This window comes from Callionymus lyra, chromosome 10 (genome assembly GCF_982586985.1).
Source record: "Callionymus lyra chromosome 10, fCalLyr1.hap1.1, whole genome shotgun sequence".
Classification (NCBI taxonomy): Eukaryota; Metazoa; Chordata; class Actinopteri; order Syngnathiformes; family Callionymidae; genus Callionymus; species Callionymus lyra.
The window spans coordinates 14,912,393-14,935,853 of NC_141827.1; the positions used below are offsets into that span (position 1 = coordinate 14,912,393).

At 37.0% G+C, this 23,461-nt stretch overlaps 2 protein-coding genes across 2 annotated transcripts in view; both read right to left on the bottom strand.

The window, feature by feature from the left end:
• Positions 1-4,600, bottom strand: part of fbln2 (fibulin 2) — a 29,056-nt gene extending 24,456 nt beyond the window's left edge. Inside the window, exons 1-2 of the mRNA XM_087800771.1 lie at positions 4,540-4,600; positions 483-2,121 (exon numbers count right to left, since the gene is read on the bottom strand). Coding sequence (XP_087656897.1) covers positions 483-2,013 — 1,531 coding nt within the window. The 5' untranslated portion in view covers positions 2,014-2,121; positions 4,540-4,600. The remainder of the gene's footprint in view (positions 1-482; positions 2,122-4,539) is intronic.
• A 10,699-nt stretch (positions 4,601-15,299) lies between these two features.
• On the bottom strand, positions 15,300-23,251 carry hdac11 (histone deacetylase 11). Its single transcript, XM_087801537.1, has 11 exons — positions 23,072-23,251; positions 21,963-22,021; positions 21,736-21,884; positions 21,379-21,479; positions 20,321-20,437; positions 19,662-19,704; positions 18,888-18,964; positions 18,759-18,821; positions 18,245-18,341; positions 16,874-17,052; positions 15,300-16,763 (listed from the first exon to the last, which is right to left on the bottom strand). The coding sequence occupies exons 2-11, from the start codon at positions 21,995-21,997 to the stop codon at positions 16,521-16,523; spliced, it is 1,104 nt and encodes a 367-aa protein (XP_087657663.1). The 5' UTR covers positions 21,998-22,021; positions 23,072-23,251; the 3' UTR covers positions 15,300-16,520.
• Between the last annotated feature and the right edge of the window lie 210 nt (positions 23,252-23,461).

Sequence of the window (23,461 nt, forward strand, 5' to 3'; positions counted from 1 at the left end):
GTAAGTATCCCTTGTTTCGACTCAGAGATTGTCTCTGTCTCCAGAGGCCGGGTCAACTTGACCCAGAGGCCGCACAAGGGTTAAAAGAATAACGGCAGCTGGTGATGTGATTAAAACTGTTGCCTTGCTTATCAACATGTAGAGGCCAAACAGTGAGGACACAGAACTCTAGGCAGTAGTTTCTCGAACAATCAAAAAAGACATAGCTTGGTGTCATTGGGACTTTGGTAAGCCACTAGGCAAACTCCTTTTGTAAGACTTGAAACCCAATAATTAGAAATCACTGGTCAAAAAGGATTCACATTTTAAACCTAGATTCAACTCAGATAAGCTATTGTAGGACTTAAACATTAATCTAATCAACATAGATTGTGTTTGTAAGTTCTAGCTGGATGCATCAATAAAGTGTTTCTAATTAAAAATGTGTATTTAACAAAATGCGTGTGTATAAACACAAAAGTACATGTAGAAACATTGCTTACCTTGACTGGAATTGACAAGGAACACAGGGAGATCCTCTCGGTCCTCTTCATCTGGTCTAGGAGGATGAACGTCCTGAATTGAGATTTTCTCTGCAGTCCGCTCAGAAGCAAGGACAAGTCTCTCCTCCGAGGTTGTTGAATATTGATCAGAGAAGGCTCTTGTGGGTTCAGCTGAGGTGTTCGCCATAGTTGTATCCAGACTCTTGCTCTCTTGTGATCCATTATTCACCTCATGTTCTTCAGTTTCATTAACATTGTCAAAATGATTCGATTTTTCTTTTGGATTCAAACGTGGTGCAACTGTCCCTGAGGTTGTTTGAGGGGAAGAACTTGTAGTCTCTGCATCACTCACCGTCGACGGTGGAAAAATATGTCCATGATATTCACTTTGTTCATTAATGTCAGTCATAGGAACTCTTGTTGAAGGACTCTCATTTGTTGCAGCGTCTGTGAAATTGTTACGTGGATGTATTTGATGTTCCAAAGTGCTGTCCTGATGAACTGGACCTTCAGAAGTCAAATGTGGTGCATTCATTGGAACTACTTCATCTGAAGGTTTGTTTGGTATTAAAGGGCTTTCAGTCTCTGTGAGAACACTTACATTTTCAATGCCTTTGAAAGGGTTGCCATTATCAACACTTAATGGGCTGACAGAGCTGTGGTATGAATTTAAAGGCTTTGCCGTCACACCTTCCCCGTTTGCAGAATGCTCCTGAGAAGCATATTGCTCCTTCAGCTCCAGCTTTCCTTGTCCGACAAAGCTCTGTAGTTTTCCCAATGAGTCCTCATCGGAGGAAGACTTAGTAGGGAAGGCCAAAGGTTCAGGGTAGGTCTCTGGAAAGTCTGTAAGGCCATATTCGTAATCCTCGGGCTGCTCCTTATCTGGAAATGCTGCTGAAAAAAGAGGTAGATTTGCCTCAGGAGAAAGGTGATGAAGTAGAGGGAAGTGATCCAAGTATTGCCCAGTGGTTGTGAGCTCGTCTTTATGTGTCGTCAACATTCCATTGTGTTCTTCGTTGGGCTCACACTCAGGGGCGGTGTAGCACATTAGCTTGCCCCCTTCATTGGGACAATGACAAACTCGACAAGGGTCCACGTTGAAAGACTGTCCAGCTTTGTACTTCTGTGAGCCTTGAACACAACCTACACTTTGGCACTGGATGCAACCGTCGATTGGCTCGGACACTTTGATGCAGTTAGGTGGCATATCAGGACAGCTGATAAAGCTGCAGCTGATGCGGCCTCCGCCCCTGGGGCAGGAACATTCCGTGCTGCCATAGTCTACAAAGTAAGAATCCCCCTCAGGCACCTTTCCATTCTTAAATCCAGCACTGATGCAGTCATAATATTGGTAACCCTCACACATGCATCCTTGCTGCAAACAGGAAGCACAGCAGGAGCCACTTTCCAAGACCTCATCTATACAGTTATCCAGCGGGGGACAGTCCACCCCAGAACAGTCGGGCTGGCTTAAAGAGACGCCCAGGTACGCAAAAAGCAGCAGTACTTTAGATTTTACAAAAAGATCCATAGCACCAAGCCAGTACAAAACAACCAAGACAGATCCGGGGACATCCAAAGACTCTGGAATCTCTTCAAGGAGTCTGGAACATTCTGTCTGAGCGAATCGTATTCCCCCCTGTAGGAATGGGAGGAGAGACTGTAAGGTTAGCCATTCAGAACTTGTAATGGAGTATGAAAACATGCAACACAGACAAACATCTGTTGAGCTCACTAGAGTCCAAATTTTATAGTCTCGCAGAGCCCTATCATTAGAACCACGACGTAATACCAATTGCTGTCAGCTGCAAAACTATAATTGGAATTACTTCACAGGTTGTCATGAAAAAAAACAACCCCTGAAGAACATTCAACTCTAACATTTTCAACATGTCCCTAATTCTCTCTCTTTAAAAAGTCTGAATGTTCTGGGACAGTGATCAAGCCCAATGACTTATGACTGCTTCACATCAGTGCACGCGACAGGGCTTTACAGCTGCAAGATGCATTTATGTTAATACATTGCTTAGCTAAGAATTATTCTTTCTTGTTTATGTATATGATTGGCTTTCCTTGCTATTTGTTACTCTTGGACGTTAAATAGATTTTTTTGTTTATACTTTTGAATCAGTGCAGAAGAAAAAGGAATAAATTAATTACTTTTTAGGGTTTTGAGGGGCTTACAATAGAGTTTGTTTTATTTTTTAATAAATACTGAGAACACATGAGAACATTTCCTAAAACCAAAGCTCACAAGTCTTTGCTGAAAATTAATGATTTAAGATTTTTAGATTTTCATGGTGGAGACTCGGATTGTATATTTTTGCCTGCACCAACAGGAAACTTTCGATATCCGTTTCCTAAGTGGGATCATTTGTTGCCAGCATTGAGTAAACACTGCATTTGGAAGCAACGCATCACTGAGTTTCCGCGTTACTCAGAAATCCTACCGTGTAAGACTCACAGGCGCCAGAGGTTGAGCTTCAATCATCTCCTTTTACACTGTTTGACTCATTTATTCTTAAGACTTGTTTAATTATATTGTATTAAAACAAGCACTTGTCCTTCTCATGTCGAGGCTTCAATACTAGATGGACATTACAGACGAGCACCATGGAGATATTTATTTCAAATACCTCGTTTTGGACAAGCATCAGTCTATTCATTAAAATGAACATATTTGTGTCTACAACTCTTAAAAGGGACAGATTACTCAATACTAAATTACTAAATAATCCCAACCCTCAGGCGACACAAGCGTGAGTAGAAAAGGAGTGAAATTTGAGGTTTTGACGGTGATTGAATATTTATCAGAAAGGCACTGGGCACATGCACAATGTGTTGCACATAAGTAAATTACATTTAATTTCATAAATCTCATAAAGCAATATTTTCACTTAGTGGTATCTGCCAATCCATAAAAATGTTGCTAGACGTGTAATAAAAGATCCATTCTATTAAGTATCCTATAGTTTTAAATACATTTATCTTTCATAAAAACATAATCAATTGTAAACTATGAAACTTCTATTTCAGATGTATGCATTAGACTTGAAGTGGTGCTTATGTTGCAGACTTATAGTGCTGGACTCTATCGTACTCATCAGTATGTGTTTGTACAAAACTCCCTTTTCATTGAAAAACTTACATAAAAAAAAAAGCTTAAGCCCCACCCACTGAAAACAGTGTTTTCCTGGAGATGACCTCTAAGGGACTCGTTGTATAAACAAAGCGGGGTGTGATTACAGCTGGCTGGAGGAGGAGCGAAGCCATTATTACGACTCCGCTCTCGTAACCTCTCATTCGCCAACATTTCAGACCAGGGAGAACTTTATAAAGTAATAACTTCAAAATATCATCATGACGAGAGATTTACTGCATCTTGCAGAGGAAGACTTCAACATTTGAAGCATGTGACAAAGTCATGAGAGTTTGGTTTTCACATTAGTCGCCCTTTAAAACTTTTATCTGCAGTAAGTGTCTAATACTCCACACTCTATTCATCTTTAACATAATAAAGGGTCCTTGGAACACTGGAAAGCATTGAGCACATTTCTCATCCACGAGTAAAAACATCTGTTAACAATGTGAGTAACCTCTGGTGTAGTGCCATGTTGTTTATTGTACTTTTCATTTGTATATTATACTTAAGAGTACACGGAGTGTGAAACCCACAGCTGTGTCCATCTTAAATTTGTACAATAAAGCTGCTTTTTTTCCGTCAAAACACAACAATGGAAGCACACAAGTGAGCCCTGGTGTTTCCCACAGCAGAGAGAAGGGGGATTCCTTTATTCCCGTGCAGCATGCGCGCACACGCACGCACACACACACACACACACAGCTGATCGCTAATCACTGCCTGCTGCTGACAGTACACAATAGTACATACATTTACAGCTGTGAAATTTCCCATTTTTCATCAACATACAAGCTACTGCGCATGCGTTTCTTAAAGCCTCATTACAGTAACTTTTCACAACAGTTCATGGACGATCTCTGAGGCTACACTAGGGTAAGGAAGGTGCTTCAAGGAGGACATCAGGAATGGATTTACCTGGATGATGTGAGCTCCTGCTGCTGGTCCTGGTCCTCTCTCACCCGCGAGTGAGCACCGACTGACCGCAGCGCTGCAGACGGGTGAGGTGGGAGGGGGAGCAGGAGGGGGAGGTTCGCTCCTCCACTGTATTTTGGGGTGAGGGTATTAGAAAAAAAAACTTGTATCATAATATGGTTTTTAAGTATACAAGGTGAACCTGCATGAGACAGTAGTGAACAGTGAGTAAGGGTAATGCAGTTAGTAGCAGTAATAGTTTAACTATTAAAATTCCTTGTTTTATTCAATGTATTATTATTATTTACGTTTTTAATCACATTTTCTGTTTGAAATGTTTCTACTCAATTTTTTCCTGATTTTTCCTATTTTCTATTGAGGTGAAATGATCAACTGCTTACACTTACAACCATTGATGGCAACATCATCTACTGATGGTTCCTGAACACGGTTCCGGACCAGAGGAGAGAAATCCTTCCAGGCTGTTGCTCCTAAGCTTTGGAACTTATCTTCCTCTCTCTTTGCGCTTGATGGATCTACTGACTACTTCAAGAAACATCTTAAGACGTTTTTATTTGTTCAGGCTTTTCCTTGATTTTCTGGAACTCCTGTCGTGTTATCAGTTTTATCTTGATCTTTAAAGTATATACTTTATTGAGTATTGTTTGATTGTTTAAGCGCCTTGTGACCCTGGTCTGGAAAAGCGCTATACAAATAAAAATGACTTACAGTACTTACTTACAATCTGATTTAAACTTTTGCTGTCACAGTTTTGTAACTTACGTTTGCTTTTAGGTCCTGACCTTTTCACCTGGTAGTTTGCAAAATCTGAGGGCTTGATAGTGTTTGTTATCTCTGGATGAAGTGGAAACAACCCCGACTCAATGTTGCGTGACCTCTCCGGTGCTTGTTTACAATGGTAATGGTGCCCTTTTCACGGCAAATGGCAGTGAATTTTATGGCTCGGCGGTCGTTTCGTGTCTCACTTTCACAGCCGTTCCTTTTGAGGTTGATCGTAAATTTAGCTGAGACTCCCCTTTTTCTGGACTGTGAAGTTCAAAGGTTATCTGTCATCTATTTGATTTGTGAATGCAACACTATCTATCAACGAGCAGGAGCTCCTCCTCTCAGGGTCCATGCCTTTCTCATGTTTTGAATGCTTGAGCTACAATGACATATTAAGTGTTGCTCAACAACAAGCGGGTGAGATTTGTGGAATCCCTGTGTGATCTCCGGGTGAAACTTTTGGATGTGTGAAGTTCACAGGAAGCTTCTGGCTTGTATACATCCAGAAAGTTTTTATTAGAGAGAGCGTGAGTTAAGTTGTCTCGGGTCAACATGCTTTCAGGCTGAAAGAAGGTTAATATTACGTAAGTAAGTAAGTAATTTTTATTTGTATAGCGCTTTTCCAGACCAGGGTCACAAAGCGCTTAAACAATCAAAACAATATTCAATAAAGTATATACTTTAAATGGCAAGATACAACTGAGAACACAACAGGAGTTCCAGAATACATTAGTGTAAATAGATGATTTTGGAATTCTGAAGGAGAAACCTCTCTCTGGTAATCTACACTGATAATGTTTACATTTGATTTCCCTAATCGACCCATTATTATTATTGACACATATCAGGCTTGTTCTCTGACCTGATGGAGCTTCTGAGTGACAGCTGCATCAAGTCATTAATTTGATCAATTATTTCAATAAGATTCATCATTTATAAGGTAATATGGAAAACGAGATCCACTTTTGATTAAGTCAGTCATCTCACAGCGTTAAACTCATACAGTATTCCTAATTTTAATCTATTTATTCATGGATAAAATCAAGATGAATATATAAAGTATATTGCATAATATAATGCCTGTGATATAAACATAATTGTTATATAAAGTAAAGATCACAGCTCTGGAAATACATTAGACTAGACGCATTGGCCGAACTCTTTACAGGCTTCAGAATCTTGTGCTTCAACTTATCAGACTCAGGCATAAAGCCTTTGTGATCTTCAGGCTGGTTGGAACATAAGCCATTTGTTGCCAACAGAGGACAACATTGAAAGTTGAAAGTCGCTTTCAAACTTCAACACCAGTTTCAAAGTTGTAATACATTAATTTCATTGTTTAATCCTTTCATTCTAATCTTCTTAATCAATGTTGTTATACAAAAAACATGAACATTTTCAATTTTAATTTAAATCGAGTTTTGGCATGCAATACAATTATGTTACCGCATGGACGTCCTTTCCAATGCGAAATGTCCTGCCCAACATCAGAGACCGAATGTTTCATTGGTTAGTTATGTTACCGTGGCCCTCAGTATGACAAAAGCCATCTACCCATGATAGGGAGGTAAACAGGACGGCCAGTTGGGTTAATGGCACCTCCGGCCCGCCTTTTTGGGGATGAAGAATTCAGACAGTAGATACATCATGAATGTCCGTGTCTGAAGATGCATTGTTGTGACCAGAGTTATCAGCAGTATCAGCCAGATGTGAAGCAGTGGCCTATTCTTCCATTCATTTATTCTAGTGCATGACATCAGCGACGTGGCTGCACTCCACACAAGTGCAGCTGCTGTTCGTCCTGAAGTTCAGGAAGGAAGCGTAGGTGGGTCCTAGACTGAGCCTTTGAGTTGTTGCAGTTGCATTTGGCATCCAGCTCCTATTGCTGCCACTGGTACTACTACTCCTGTACCATGGATGGTCTATTTTTGCAAAGCAACAATTCGAACAAACTTAAATGTATGCTGATGAATAATAAAGGAACATATCACAGGAAACAGTGTGTCTGAGATTGCGCACTTCTCCAAGTGCACTAGTTTAAAGTGCACTCCAAGAGAGTGTACGTATTTGCCCAGTACGCAAATCTTCGACAGGTAGTACTGTCTCAAATCAAACACTGTAGCTGATCACTTGACTCGACAGCTTCTTCTTCTACTACTTTTTAACACTGATTGCAATATAAGCCGCAGTTTTTTTCATAGTTTGGCCGGGGGTGCGACTTATACTCTTACATACTTATGTGTGAAATTATTAACACATTATTACCGGTATATCATTTCACATGTTATTTTCACACTAAACCACAAGAGGGCGCTCTAGGCCTGTGTTGATCATTTCGACGTAGAAGAGGAAGCGCCGCATCTTCTACCTCCGGAGTTAGCGGAGTCGTTTAAAAGTGACACCGAGGATGAAGATTTCATTGGATTTTAGTTATTTGGAGTTACATGATGGTTTGGTAAACTTCTTAGCATGTTATTTATGCTATAGTTATCTGAATAACTCTTAATATGTTATGTTAACATATCAGGCACGTTCTCAGTTGTGTCATGTAACGTTAGCATAACCGTACAATTATTCAGCCTGTTGTTGCCTCTATTCTATTTTTATTTTAAATTGCCTTTCAAGATGACATGTCTGTTCTTGGTGTTGGATTTTATCAAACAAATCTCCCCCAAAAATGCGACTTATACTCTAGTGCAACTTATATATGTTTTTTCCTTCTTTATGATGCATTTTATGGCTGGTGCGACTTGTACTCCGGAACGACTTATAGTCCGGAAAATACGGTACAGTATATATTTTTAACTGTGTATTGTTTTAGATTGTTAAAGCGCTTTGTGACCCTGTTCTAGAAAGGCACATTACTTACTGACTTACTTACTCTTGAAACAGACTTGACTGTTGTTCATTATCACATTAGCACCTTGTTAAGAGCAGTACAATTGAAACGGGAAGTTGTGTCTCTATGTGGACTAATGATGTGTCAATGAAATTTAATTTTGACATGTTCTTAACTTGCTTGACTCATTGAAGATTATAAAACTATAAGAGTTAGGACAAAACTTTATGAGGCTTCACCAGTTCGTCATGGTCCATACTAGTTTAAGGGTTTAGCCTTTAGCCAAGCCTATCCTAAACACAAGAATTGGCATTGGGCCAGATTACACATATTTATTTAGTGCCCCCTAGTGGTTGAACATTGGAATCTTACCATGAAAAGCATCACAGTACTGAAGTTAGTTAGTAAATGGAAACAAAACGAGTCTTATAATCGAAATACTGACACTGTTAAGCACATTAATACTTCTGGAAGATAGTTGATAAGTACGTTGACCATTGTGTATTTGTACCAGTTATAGAGATGCGGTTCCATCTTTACTATGTACAATTTTAATCATAGATACAAGGTAGACTGAAGCCAATATATCTTCAGGATTTGTTCAACATTCCAAAAGAATGCATTTTTGTTGTTCATTTTGTTCTCTTGGCCGACTAGATGCAATTTAAGTCGTATGTCTTGTTTTAGCTTTCAACATTTCTGGATCTTAAACTGCTCGAGAACAATAGCAATAGTTTGCGGCTGTCAAGTGAAGGCTGAGTGTGAAGGATGAATTCCATCTCCAGACGCAGGCTTGCTGTAAATGATTTTCCTTGTACAGAACCAGAAGATATTCTGCTCTCTCATTGAACACATTTACACAACACATAAATGTTTAATTTGAGTGTTAGAAGATAAAAAACGCTCAGGTTTTTCAGAATGAATGAGCCAATACAATTCCTCATGGAGGTTGTTAAAGTTATTTAATTGTATGGAAATTGTTGGAAAATAGCTCTTTAGTGGAGGTTCTTTTGGAAGCAAGTAAAATGTTTGGCTGACAATCTGACAATTGTAAGAAACCTGTGGTCTTAAGCGGTAAATGTATTTGTTGGTATCACTAGTGATGGGTTAATGTAAAGGCCGCTAATGTAGAGGCACTCTCTGTTTCTGATGTTGTGTAAATGTTTTGTTGTTATTAAAAGAAACATTCCAAATGTAGCTTTACACTATTAAAGTCGTTTTTATAACTCAACATCCTTCTACCTAAACTGGTGTATTTTATTGTGGGAAAACTTGGAGAGACCTTTGAAGAGTTTAAAAAACAGATTAGGGTTTCATTTTAATCAATTCCAGTTTAGATTCAAATATTTCAGCCCATTGTGGAAAATGCCTGCTGTAATTGTTGCCACATTTAGACTGCATTTATCAAACAGTTATTAAAACACACATACTAACACTATCAAGGTCTCAGACACAGGAAGGACATTGAATAAAAGTCACACCTATTAAAATCCACACAATCCTAAATCATAAAATTGTGAATCAACATATATGCACACACGGAACTGGTTTTCTTTTACTACTTGAATACTAGAATACTTGAAATTGTATGTTAAAAGTTGATTAAAGACCAAAAATATTTAAATAAAATTAAAATTAAAAAAATCACATAGATTTAAAATTAAGATCAAATTTGGGGAAGTGACTTTTTTTTATCATAACACCTTTTGACTGACATCAGCCAGATGTCTCATTCCTGAATGATTTCATAAATGTACAGGCTGTATTAAAAACATACATGTATAAAGTGGAACTGCAACGATAAATATTGACTTGCTTCATAAGTTGTTTGGTATCAACTTTAATCTGTATTTTATTAATTAAAGTTACGTAAAATAGTGATAATCTGGAGAAAATAGCTGTTTGTGATCTTTGTTTGTATACATGATTATAATATCTATATTTTTTAAATATTTTATACTTAATTTCTCTTTTGTTCATTGAAATCAAAATAGTTTTCTTTTGAAACAGAACAGAAATGTTCCCTGTATGTTCATGTTTTTATTATTTCTATTCAGATAGAATACACAACCACTATCATGTTCATTTTGTTCTTTGGCATGACATGTTTTAAGCATTTAAAAAACACGACTATTTTGGAAGAAGAACAGGCCACGGATGTTGCTCTTTAGGGGTCTTTTCTTCAATAATAGCTGCAAGAAGACAGTCTTTGTTCTTTACTCTCGACAAAGAGGGTAATGTATTCGGATAACATCTGTTTTAATTTTAAAGGCATGTGATCTACATGAGATTTTCTTTGTTGACGAAGAAGCAACAGAGAATTTTCAATTAAGATGTAAAATAAAAGAGAAAAAAGAGTTTCAATTTCATACGATATCCGGGTCAATATATCAGATCTTTTTTTTAATCAAATGAATTGAAATGACACATGAGTTTAATCTTATTTTTCCTTGTTCCATTATACTTTTTCTTATAAATTGTATTGAAATTGGTTTATAATGTGAGTCTGCAAAAATAAAAATGTTTTAAGATGTTTCTTGAAGGAGTCAGTAGATCATAAAACACAGACGGAGATGAAGATCGTTCCAAAGCTTAGGAGCAACAGCCTGGAAGGATTTCTCTCCTCTGGTCCGGAAGCGTGTTCAGGAACCATCAGTAGATTCTGATCCACAGACCTCAGAGCCCGAGCTGGGGTGTAAGGCTGGATCAGATCAGTGATGTAAGGAGGAGCCTGACCATGAATATCTCTGGACGTACGAACCAGAATTTTGAAATTGATCCTGAAAGAAACTGGCAACCAGTTAAGGATCTGGGAAATGTGAGTTCTTCTACTAGAGCAGGTCAGAATTCTCGCTGCAGATTTTGTATTAACTGCAGGCGAGACAGCTCCTTCTTGTTTAGACACCGAAATAAACAAGTTTAGAGATTTTTCCTCAGTTGAAGGAAACAGTTTTTGGTCATTGTTTTTGTTTTAATTAGAAAGATTTAAACTGTCTACTCAACTCAATCCCAGAACTAAAGCAGGTCACCACCTGGGCAGTGACATCATCCCGACTCATGGATCATTCCAGTGGAATGCTGAACTTTGACAGTCATTATGGATGAACATTTTAAAGCAATTTTAGTTAAACCCGCCTTTGATTAGGATTATTAGAAACATCCACGCAACGTCCTGCTGAGAACTGTAATTTGTGAACTTGGTATTGTCTCTGTCTTGTCTTGCCAAGAAAATGTGATCTGGAAGTTTGAATGATCAGAGGCATCAGTGTGGAGGCCAGACAGCATCTGGATGTGTTTGTCTCGCTTCATCCAACCAACATGTGAGTTAATAAGAGCTGGAAGACGCAGGAAAGGGGATGTTTGGAGATGAACCAGACTTTAGTTTGAAGAGGTTGTGAACACCGTACGAAGGGAAGTTCACAAATTCAGCAACACACCCGAGTGGTCGCGATTTTTAATGTGACAAAACCACTTCCCATCGTATCTTAAGTCTCATCTAAGATCGTTTGTCAACCTATTCACTCTTTGTTTTGTACCTGCTTATGAAGCAGTAGTTACTTCCAGTAAACATATAACTTCGGTGTCAATTGTTGACTCTCTATCCATTCATTTTCTACCGCTTATTCCCTCATGGGGTAAATATTAAACTTGTATTTGTGACAAACTTTTCTTTTGTGACTACGACTCTTTTTTTTTTTACAAGTTTTCTTCTTTACATTTATTTTAAAATACATTTGTACTGCTAAAACAATGTTTATGAAACAACCACCGCCATCATTTTTGATAATCCTGAGTTCATAAGTTCACATGTGGCGCAGAAGTGACAACACTAGAGTTGTGTTCTCACTCTATGGCACAGAAGTGGACCTGAACTATCCATTAAATGGTACTTTAGAGCAGACTGCACTCCTCTAACATTTCTTGACCTGCTTCTGTGCTGAGAGCACATGTGTGGAGATGATTTAAAACAGTTGGCCCCACTACCGGGACCACCAGCTGAGTAAGTCCAGAAAACCACTTCTCTGCTACAACAACACATGTCCCTCGTGGAGAGCTCCCCTCAACCACTTCCCCTTCTTTGTACTGCTCTACATGGAAAACCATAAATGCTCCAGGCTTCGAGGATTAGTATTTCATCATCTGGATGGACAATAGATTATACCATTTAGGAATACAACTCTGTATCTTACTTTACGTTTACATCAATAACTTCAATTGATTTTCCCTGCATCTTCGCAAATATATAAAAGATGTATTTTTCCTTCCTCTTACCTCTAAGGATGAAGTTTAATAGCAATGTATTGTTTTGACATGTACTAGTCAACTAGTTAAACAGTAATGTATTGTTTTGACATGTACTAGTCAACTAGGTCAAAAGCAATGTATTGTTTTGACATGTACTAGTCAACTAAGTCAACAGCAATGTATTGTTTTGACATGTACTAGTCAACTAAGTCAACAGCAATGTATTGTTTTGACATGTACTAGTCAACTAAGTCAACAGCAATGTATTGTTTTGACATGTACTAGTCAACTAGTTAAACAGTAATGTATAGTTTTGACATGTACTAGTCAACTAGGTCAAAAGCAATGTATTGTTTTGACATGTACAAGTCAACTAAGTCAACAGCAATGTATTGTTTTGACATGTACTAGTCAACTAGTTAAACAGTAATGTATAGTTTTGACATGTACTAGTCAACTAAGTCAACAGCAATGTATTGTTTTGACATGTACTAGTCAACTAGTTCAACAGCAATGTATTGTTTTGACATGTACTAGTCAACTAGTTAAACAGTAATGTATTGTTTTGACATGTACTAGTCAACTAGGTCAAAAGCAATGTATTGTTTTGACATGTACTAGTCAACTAAGTCAACAGCAATGTATTGTTTTGACATGTACTAGTCAACTAAGTCAACAGCAATGTATTGTTTTGACATGTACTAGTCAACTAAGTCAACAGCAATGTATTGTTTTGACATGTACTAGTCAACTAAGTCAACAGCAATGTATTGTTTTGACATGTACTAGTTAACTAGATCAACAGCAATGTATTGTTTTGACATGTACTAGTCGACTAGTTCAACAGTAATGAATTGTTTTGACATGTACTACTCAACTAGGTCAACAGTAATATATTGTTTTGACATGTACTAGTCGACTAGTTCAACAGTAATGAATTGTTTTGACATGTACTAGTCAACTAGGTCAACAGTAATGTATTGTTTTGACATGTACTAGTCAACTAAGTTAACAGCATGGTATTGTTTTGACATGTACTAATCGACTAGTTCAACAGCAATGTATTGTTTTGACATGTACTAGTTAACTAGGACAACAGCAATGTATTGTTTTGACATGTACTAGTCGACTAGTTCAACAGTAATGAATTGTTTTGACATGTACTAATCAACTAGGTCAACAGTAATATATTGTTTTGACATGTACTAGTCGACTAGTTCAACAGTAATGTATTGTTTTGACATGTACTAGTCAACTAGGTCAAAAGCAATGTATTGTTTTGACATGTACTAGTCAACTAAGTCAACAGCAATGTATTGTTTTGACATGTACTAGTCAACTAAGTCAACAGCAATGTATTGTTTTGACATGTACTAGTCAACTAAGTCAACAGCAATGTATTGTTTTGACATGTACTAGTCAACTAAGTCAACAGCAATGTATTGTTTTGACATGTACTAGTTAACTAGGTCAACAGCAATGTATTGTTTTGACATGTACTAGTCGACTAGTTCAACAGTAATGAATTGTTTTGACATGTACTACTCAACTAGGTCAACAGTAATATATTGTTTTGACATGTACTAGTCGACTAGTTCAACAGTAATGAATTGTTTTGACATGTACTAGTCAACTAGGTCAACAGTAATGTATTGTTTTGACATGTACTAGTCAACTAAGTTAACAGCAATGTATTGTTTTGACATGTACTAATCGACTAGTTCAACAGCAATGTATTGTTTTGACATGTACTAGTTAACTAGGACAACAGCAATGTATTGTTTTGACATGTACTAGTCGACTAGTTCAACAGTAATGAATTGTTTTGACATGTACTAATCAACTAGGTCAACAGTAATATATTGTTTTGACATGTACTAGTCGACTAGTTCAACAGTAATGAATTGTTTTGACATGTATTAATCAACTAGGTCAACAGTAATGTATTGTTTTGACATGTACTAGTCGACTAGTTCAACAGTAATGTATTGTTTTGACATGTACTAGTCAACTAAGTTAACAGCAATGTATTGTTTTGACATGTACTAATCGACTAGTTCAACAGCAATGTATTGTTTTGACATGTTCTAGTTGACTTGTTCAACAGCAATGTATTGTTTTGACATGTACTAGTCAACTAGGTCAACAGTAATGTATTGTTTTGACATGTACTAGTCAACTAGGTCAACAGTAATGTATTGTTTTGACATGGACTAGTCGACTAGTTCAACAGTAATGTATTGTTTTGACATGTACTAGTCAACTAAGTTAACAGCAATGTATTGTTTTGACATGTACTAGTCAACTAAGTTAACAGCAATGTATTGTTTTGTCATGTACTAATCGACTAGTTCAACAGCAATGTATTGTTTTGACATGTTCTAGTTGACTTGTTCAACAGCAATGTATTGTTTTGACATGTACTAGTCAACTAGGTCAACAGTAATGTATTGTTTTGACATGTACTAGTCAACTAGGTCAACAGTAATGTATTGTTTTGACATGTACTAGTCGACTAGATCAACAGCAATGTATTGTTTTAAAAGGAACTAGTCAACTACGTCAACAGCAATGCATTGTTATGACATGTACCGATCAACTAGTTCAACACTAATGTAGTGTTTTGACATGTTCTGGTCAACTAGTTCAACAGCAATGTATTGTTTTGAAATACTTTAGTCTACTAGTTCAACGGTAACGAATTCTTTTTGATACGTCCCAGTCAACAGCAATGTATTGTTTTGACATACTTTAGTCAACTAGTTCAACAGTATTGTATCGTTTCCATACGCGACAGCAATGTGTGGATTTAACATTAACATGTGAACTGGTGAACTAGCAAGCTAGTATGCAGTAAAGCAGACGTCAAACGCAAAGCATCCTAAAAGCCACAAACTTTTTCATCATTTTTTTTTTATTATACATGAGATATGCTTCCTCACTTATTTCTGCCACACATCAACCAATTAATAGATATTAAATCGTAGTAATGAAGTTGAGTTGAACACATTTATTTGTATCTTGGCTAAATTTCTTGATCAGATGCCACTTGTTTTTCACCTTTTATGTTGATAATTCCTGTCCAGCTCAGAAGAATCAATATCCAACCCAAATATTTACAATGATGATGTGGAATGAATGGATTGCAAAAGACGGATGAGTCAATTGGTACTTTAAATAGAATAGAATAGAATATTGTCAATGGATATAAAGAATAAAGTCGTACAAAAATACATATTTTACGATTGAGATCAATTTGACTCGTTGATTATACTTCACTGTGTGTTGTATTGACCACATAGATCTCAGTAAAAGGAAGTTCCTTCAAAACACAAACCAGGACAAAGGTGGAGAAATACAATCTTGGAATTTCAATTTCCCTCCTTTTTTTGTGCAGCAATTTATATAATGGACAATATTGACCAACATTTCATATACGGTCAACCTGGAGAGACTTCCACACACTTAAAAAGAAACTAAAGGGAAAAAAGAATCCATTTCTTTGAATATTCAAGATGATTAAAATACTTTCCAAAAAAACACATCTCTGTTGTTTCTTTTCCAAGCTGATATATTTCCTAAATATCTTCTTATCTTGTTATGAAAATACTTTTTTTTCCACACACACACACAACCTGTCAGTATCAAAATAAATATATATTGTTTAAAAAAAACATTGCTGATTAAAACAACCATTAATAATATTTAAAGTAGAGGTGGGCTTGAACGTATATTACAAATGTGTTCTCATTCTCTTTGGAGTCAGTTTTGTTTATTGTTTATATCTGTGTCGATTTACTACATATTTTGTTTCCTTTTTCTACTAATAGACCGAAATGGTGCTAAATTTTCCAAAATGTACTTTCAAAATAAATGTATTAACATTTGTCTCCTATTATTTATTTTAGAAAAAAACAACAACCTCTACATTTAAATTCAATTGTTACTGCTAAAAAATAAATGTCACTTTGTATTTAATGCAAATGGCACGTTGAAGTATCGCACATATTTTATCAATAAAAAACATGTTTTAAAGTGCACACAGGTTAAGTAATGGCTTATTTGTTCATGGCACACATTGCCCTGTTAAGTTACCTGTAACTGTAAACCTCCTCTATATCGCTGTATGTCTGGACCCACATGATACAGTGCCACTCATCATGCTGGTCACGAGTGACGATGACCCCTCCCCGTCCGGAGGCCCCGGCCCAATGAGACCCTGCCGTTGCAGGTTGAGGATGGAGTCCGCGATGATGCGAGCCGTTTGCTTCTGGTAGCCTCCCGATGTCACCATGACGATTGGAATACCTCGTTGTCTCGCGGCTCTGAACACGATCTCATCCCTCCGCACTATTCCCTGCAGAGATTGAGATAATAATGTGAATAAAGTGAATCTTTTCACTGCTTTTTCTGTCCAATCCTTCTTAGAATGATTTCAGTTGTATATTCTAGAAGTAGGAAGTATACCTGTGGTGATATGGAAAGTCCACCAAGAGGGTCTCCGTCCAAGATGTCCGTCCCAGCGTTGTAAACAATGATATCGGGTCGAACCTCATTCAGTGCTCCTTCGGTGTGGATCTCCACCTTCTGAAGATATTCTGAATCTTCTGTACCCCAGTCCAGCTCCACCTTCCTCTTAATGGCTCCTAGTGAGGCAGAGAAGTAGATACACGGAACACACACATTTAAATCTGCTTGAACCATAATGACCACATCTGCCTCCTAATGGTCATTTCAAAACATGCATGAATTAATTTAAAAAAATATATATTTTGGTCTCTGATGAGAGAAGATAGTATTAGTATATTTATTTTTAGAGTATTTTTTATTATTATATTATTTTTTTGTTTAAGCGCTTTGTGACCCTGGTCTAGAAAAGAGCTCTATAAATATAAATTACTTACTTACTTACTTATATGTTCTAAAGCAGTAGTCCCCGACCTTTTTGCTCCGGGGACCACTCTAACACACTAAATTTGATTATTATTATTGACTATTATCAAGGACCGGCCCACAGATTAACACAAAAAAAATGTTGCTAGTTGAATACATTTTTATAGAAAACTTGACCGCAAAAAAAACAAGTGTATTGACATGTGTGTTGGAGAAAAAATAAAACCCTGTTCAGCCAATCAATACAGAAATTAAATTATTTATTTTCTCTTTCTTTGCGGCCCAGTATCAAATGGATCAGTACCGGTCGACGAGGTGGTGGTTTGGGTCCAATGTACCTAAAGTGCCACTAAAGTGTTGATTTAAGTGTGTCTTAAATAGATCTTGGACCTCTATTGTACTCATAAGTATGTGTCTGTTTGTACAAAACTCTCTTTTCATTTAAATATTTACATTAGAAAATGTGCTTAAGCCCCGCCCACTGAAAACACTAAGTTTTTCCAGAAAAAAATCGAGTTAGCCTCAAACACATTCAGTCTGCTGTGATTGGTCAAACATCAAGTTTGCCCATCATCAATCCTGGGAGTCTCCACCTTCAAGGGACTCGTTTTATAAACAAAGCGGGGGCGTGATTACAGCTGGCTTGAGGAGGAGTGAAGCCATTATTACGTTATAAATGACTACACTCTCATAACCTCTCGTTCGCTGAGATTTCAGGCATAACTTCAAAACATGGTCATGATGAGAGACTTACTGCATCTTGGAGAGGAAGACTTCAACATTTGAAACATGTGACATTGATTGCCCTTAAACTATGAACTTTCATGTGTCTCCTCCGCATAAAATGCTAATGCAAATGCGTGAAATACATTTGAATAAAACACACAAAACCACCAACTCATCACAACAATAAACTTTCGTTGTTTATTTTTCAACTTTACTCACTTTTGGCAAACCCGTCTTTAGGGTAGATGTAGCGGTTATACATGTCCAAAATAAACACGCGTTGATCATCCATGAAGTCTCGTTCATGACCGTTGCCCTGTTCGAGAGCAGCATGCAAGCATAAAAGTCAGATAAACATGTTCCTCCTCTTAGTTACACATTCCTCATTTGATGAGTACCTTATGAAATCGATAAACGATAATGAATGTTTTTTTGTCGAACCGAATATTTGTTAAACATCAGGAAAAACATCATAAACTCTGAACATGTGCGGTCGAAACAATGTTTTCCTTTTAAACTCGAGTGGGATGAAAAAGAAAAGTTGTATAAAACAGATTTGTTTATATAATTCAGAGTCAGATTACTCATGACACTTCTGACTCGTAGAAAGCGTTTATGTGGTGGCGACCAAGTGTGCTATAGATAAGATGAGATAACGGTTTTAAAATGTGTTCTTTCAAAACTTTTGAGGAAACTACTGTATCTGGTTAGTATTATTATATGTCAGTCTGACCTGGTGAGCATCCAGATCGATGATGGTCGCCCTGGCGATGCCTTCCACGCGCTCAAATAGAAACTAAATAGTAAAAAAGGAGAAACATAGTTTAAAAGTTCAAGATGCAAATATGAAAAAAAGAATTACCTTGATAGTTAGAGTGATGTCAGCATAAGCACAAAATCCTCCTCCTTTATTACTGGAGCAGTGATGGAATCCTCCTCCTGGAACCAAACAAGGTTGTTAGTAGTGATGGTCTGATGAAGCTTCATGAAGCAGTGTCATTCTTTTCAGAGTCCACCAGATGGCAGTCTCTGCATTATTTTCCTTTGTTTTGAACAACCGTTTTAATGAAACCTCCCATAATTCTAAACTGATGGCGCCACCTACTGACCTCTAAACTACATGACACTCATTCATGAAGCTTCATCAGCTCATCACTAGTTGGTAGGTTGAATTTAAATGTATCATAGTATTTCTGGAAGCAGGTAGTCACTGAATTAACTTGTCATTTCCCTGCCATAAAACACAGTATTTGGGGTTCAGGTGAAAAGGAGGCATTTTAAATATTGAATAAAAACCATTTAGAAAATAAATTTGAGAGTTATATCAACTTCCTGACTAGAGAGACATACATAATGCATTTGTTTAGTTCGAGGGCTGGAAATTTCAGTCATTTTAAGGACTCAGGTCTTCGAAGCCGATTCACCAAAGAAATTATTTTCTGGGAATCAAATTTGTTTTTTTTTTGAAGAATGTAAATACAGCTCAGGGATAAAATCATCAAATCAACCTCACTTAAGATCGAGCTGTGAGTATACAACACATGAATAACTAACATCCTACGCAGGCTGTGGTTTCGTTAAAAGCATTCAATGAGAACAGAGACCGTTGTGAAAACAATATGTGATCAGTGCTCACCAATATTGATGGCCCATCCTCGATCAACGGCTAGTTTACCTGCCTGGGAAACCGAAAAAAGAGCTAAGTCGACAGCAAAAGATGATTGAAAAGAAAAATCTACGAAAGAGAAATCATAAGACAATCAAATAATACTAAATAAATCTACTGAAATTCTTTTTGGAATTGTAGGCAAGATGGTCTTAGTAGAATGTCCCAAAGTGTCTAAGTAATTGTGTTTGTGGTATCCCTTGTGTTGTCTCAGGGTCAAGGTGACCCAGAGGTCAAAAAACAAATGTGTTGTGGCATCCCTTGTGTTATCTGAGGGTCAAGGTGACCTGAAGGTCCGAAAACAATTTTGTTTATGGTATCCCTTATGTTATCTGAGGTCCAAAAACAAATGTGTTTGTGGTATTCCTTGTGTTATCTCTGGGTCAAGGTGAACAACCTACACCAATGCATATGTATTTACTGAATCCAAGGACATCGGGTCACCATGACCCTGAGATAACACAAGAGTTAAGCATTAAAAATATATATATACTGTATATATGACATTTGGAAGTTATGACAGTAGGAAAGGTCACCTGAACTGAAAGCCACCGGTTTCAAATATATTCTGTATCTCTTTTACTTTTAGTATGAAACCAAGTACTTATTAGATCATTTTACTCTCCTACCATAATTGTTCCTCCAGTCTGTGTTCGCAGAGGCCTCAGTACTCTTCGCTGTACAAGGAAATTAGGCAGGAAAACAAGAGGAGGGATTTCCGTGATGGTTGCCACCACCATTGACCACTAAAATGAGACCAAGAATATTTAATTAAAGATTGCTTCTGTTATTTTAATAAAATATGTCAGGAACAGATTTAAATTAGTGTTTAAATGCCGTTATTATTCATGTTTTATTACAACTAGTGAAGGATTGAAGAGGCATCATGAGGCAGCTGACGCTCAGGGAAAATGAGGTCAGGTTTCATCGCATTAATAGATCAGAGCCAAAGATTATAAAGCGAAGAGTGACATCTAGTGGCCTTCCGACCATTAACAGATGATGATGTATCATGATACAGATGATGCTGTATCATGATACAGATGATGCTATATCATGAGGCCTCATCAACCCATCACCACAAACCATAGGATCACATACAACACATGTGAATAACTGAAAATATGCTTTACAAATAAGCATTACTTACTTACTATCTGATGCAGTCCTTTTTTGACAAATGTATGTGATTTTCTTCCTCATGTTTAATTTAATTGTTTAATTTAACTTATTTTCAACACCATTGTACGTATTGTATTTATAATGTGTAGACAAAATCACAGCTTTATACTTTATAAGAAACCATCAAGATTATCTTTTTCAAAACGCAATGCTGCCATCTACTGGACGGTACATTACAGCGTTAGTAGTCAAAGCATCCCATAAATATAATAGCGCCGATTCGAGACTATTTTTTCAGGATAAATTTCTACACGTATAACCGTGTGTCTGTGTTGATGAAAGTGGAGTGTAAGTAGTGTAGTGCAATCCTACTTTTTGAATAAACTCTTATTCCAACATGTGTTAGAAATAACAGGTCATAATTAATGAATAACAAATGTACTTCAAATGAAGTCTCATACGTCAACAAGCCACCTATACATTTGAAAGGAAAAAGATAATTTACGGTCTATTTTCAAGATCTTTCAAAGAGTGCGACTTGATAGAGCGATGAAATGATAGTTACCTTTAACTTGCTCAGGTAGTGTTTAGTGTGAACCACAAGAAGATCTGCTTCGGTTGCTTCACAGGCTTGTACGATACTACTGTCAGTGATGAACTGCTCCTCTGCAAAACAGGAAGAACATCATATCATTCCAAGTGAATGACGCGTTTATAAAGACACACAGACATTCACACAGAATATGTTTAGAGATTAAAGAATGAACTTTTATAAAGCAATGGATGTTGTTAATAATAATAATAATAATAATCTCTATTTATATAGCGCCCAATAGTAAAATAAATAAATTAAAATCAAGTCATTGAGAGGCAGAAGAATAGTTTGTAAGTGGTTTTGTAAACAAAATAAAGCATAACTGACCTTTCAAAAAGTGAACGACTTTGCCCCATTTTCCAGCATCAAAAGGGTGAAGCTTTTCAAGGCCCATGAAAGTGATATTATAGTCTGGATGGTACACAATGGGGAGCAAAGTTGGAGAAATGGGGGAGTATAAATGTGTGTCATGGGGGCTGTAAAAGAAATCCAGACAATTTAGACTTAAAACTTTTAGAGAAACATGAATCTAAATGTATCTTGTTCCAACATACCTCTTGTACCCGTTACCATCTTCTTTGTGCGACATGTTTTTGCCGCATTTCTGTTTTTCCTGAAGGCAAAAAAAACATTTAACATAAACTAAGGCAATGCTTATAAAACATATTTAAACATGATCTTTTCCTGGGACTGGCGGGATGTAGAGTAGGTAGGTAGAACTTTATTGAACCCTCAGGAGGTCTCCTTCGGGAGAATTAGCCACAGCAATACAGCAATTTTTCATAAAAATTAAATCAAAATAAAATAAGAACAGAACGAATTCTGTTCTTATTTTAAGAAATGTTAAGAAGAGTAGATAAATGACACATTCACACCACAGAATGTTGCCAAATATATGATTGAACATCTTAGTTATGGACGCAATTATTAATAAAAACAAATGTAACATTCAACATCTCACCCACATAACTCTTCAATATTACTTTGTTTCTCTTTGTTCTTGTTCTTATTTTATTTTGATAATTGCTGTATTTTCTGTGGCTATTGGAAAAATAACAATTTAGTTTCAATAAAGTTTTACCTTACCTTACCTTACCTTAAAATGACAGGATCATACAAAGAATACCATTCAAACTAGGAATGAGTAGCAGATATATTGTATTAAAGTTTTAAGAAATACAAATAATTTGAAGATTCTGATAAATATATTTGGCAGACAAATGTATTGCCATAACTAGTTCAGTCCAATAGATACATAAAAAAACAATCCATCACATTTGAGCAACATTTCATTTGGGAATTTTGTGTCGCATATTTCGTTGATCTTATTCAATCCTTGTTACGTTTCGTAACGTTTCTCATTTACACGTTTTAAATGACGAAACAAACATTTTTTCATTAATTTGTGTCGATCAGAATAAAATACAACATCTATATTGTTTGTTGACTGTCAGCGTCGTCATGGCGCGCGCATGCGCACTGACCTACATTGGGATTTCAACGACGCAACGTCAGGAAATGTCTCCAGCCTTCACTGACTGTGTCACAGCGATGCAAACAAGTTTACTTTCATGACATTCGTGACGTTAGCATGACTATTTTAATCCACGGTAATAGAAAACCTCTCACTGACATGGTAAAGAAAGCATGTTTTGTGACGCACCTGCAGTGACTGTCGAGCACGTCTCCTCAACCCTCCAGGAACCAGGGAGTCACGGGAAGAGAAGAAACACGTGTCATGTCCGTCCTGTTGTGTCTTTGCTTGTTGTGACAAAACAACGTTGAACTCCCGAGTGTTTAGTGATCGATGCTGCCTGTGCTGAGCCGCTGCGCTGAGTGCGTACGTCAAGTGTGTACATGCGCAGTGAGAATAGCGAGCTGACGTGAGAGAGAGTCTCGAACCTGTTTCTCTCTACAATGGAGAGTTGGAGAGCCATCAATCACAGTATTGTTTTTAAATAATGCAGTTTGTTCTTTTTAACATGTGACGACAAACTTTTTGAAGTTCAACTAATGGTGTAAAAAGAGCTATATTCGCAACGCGAATTTTTCA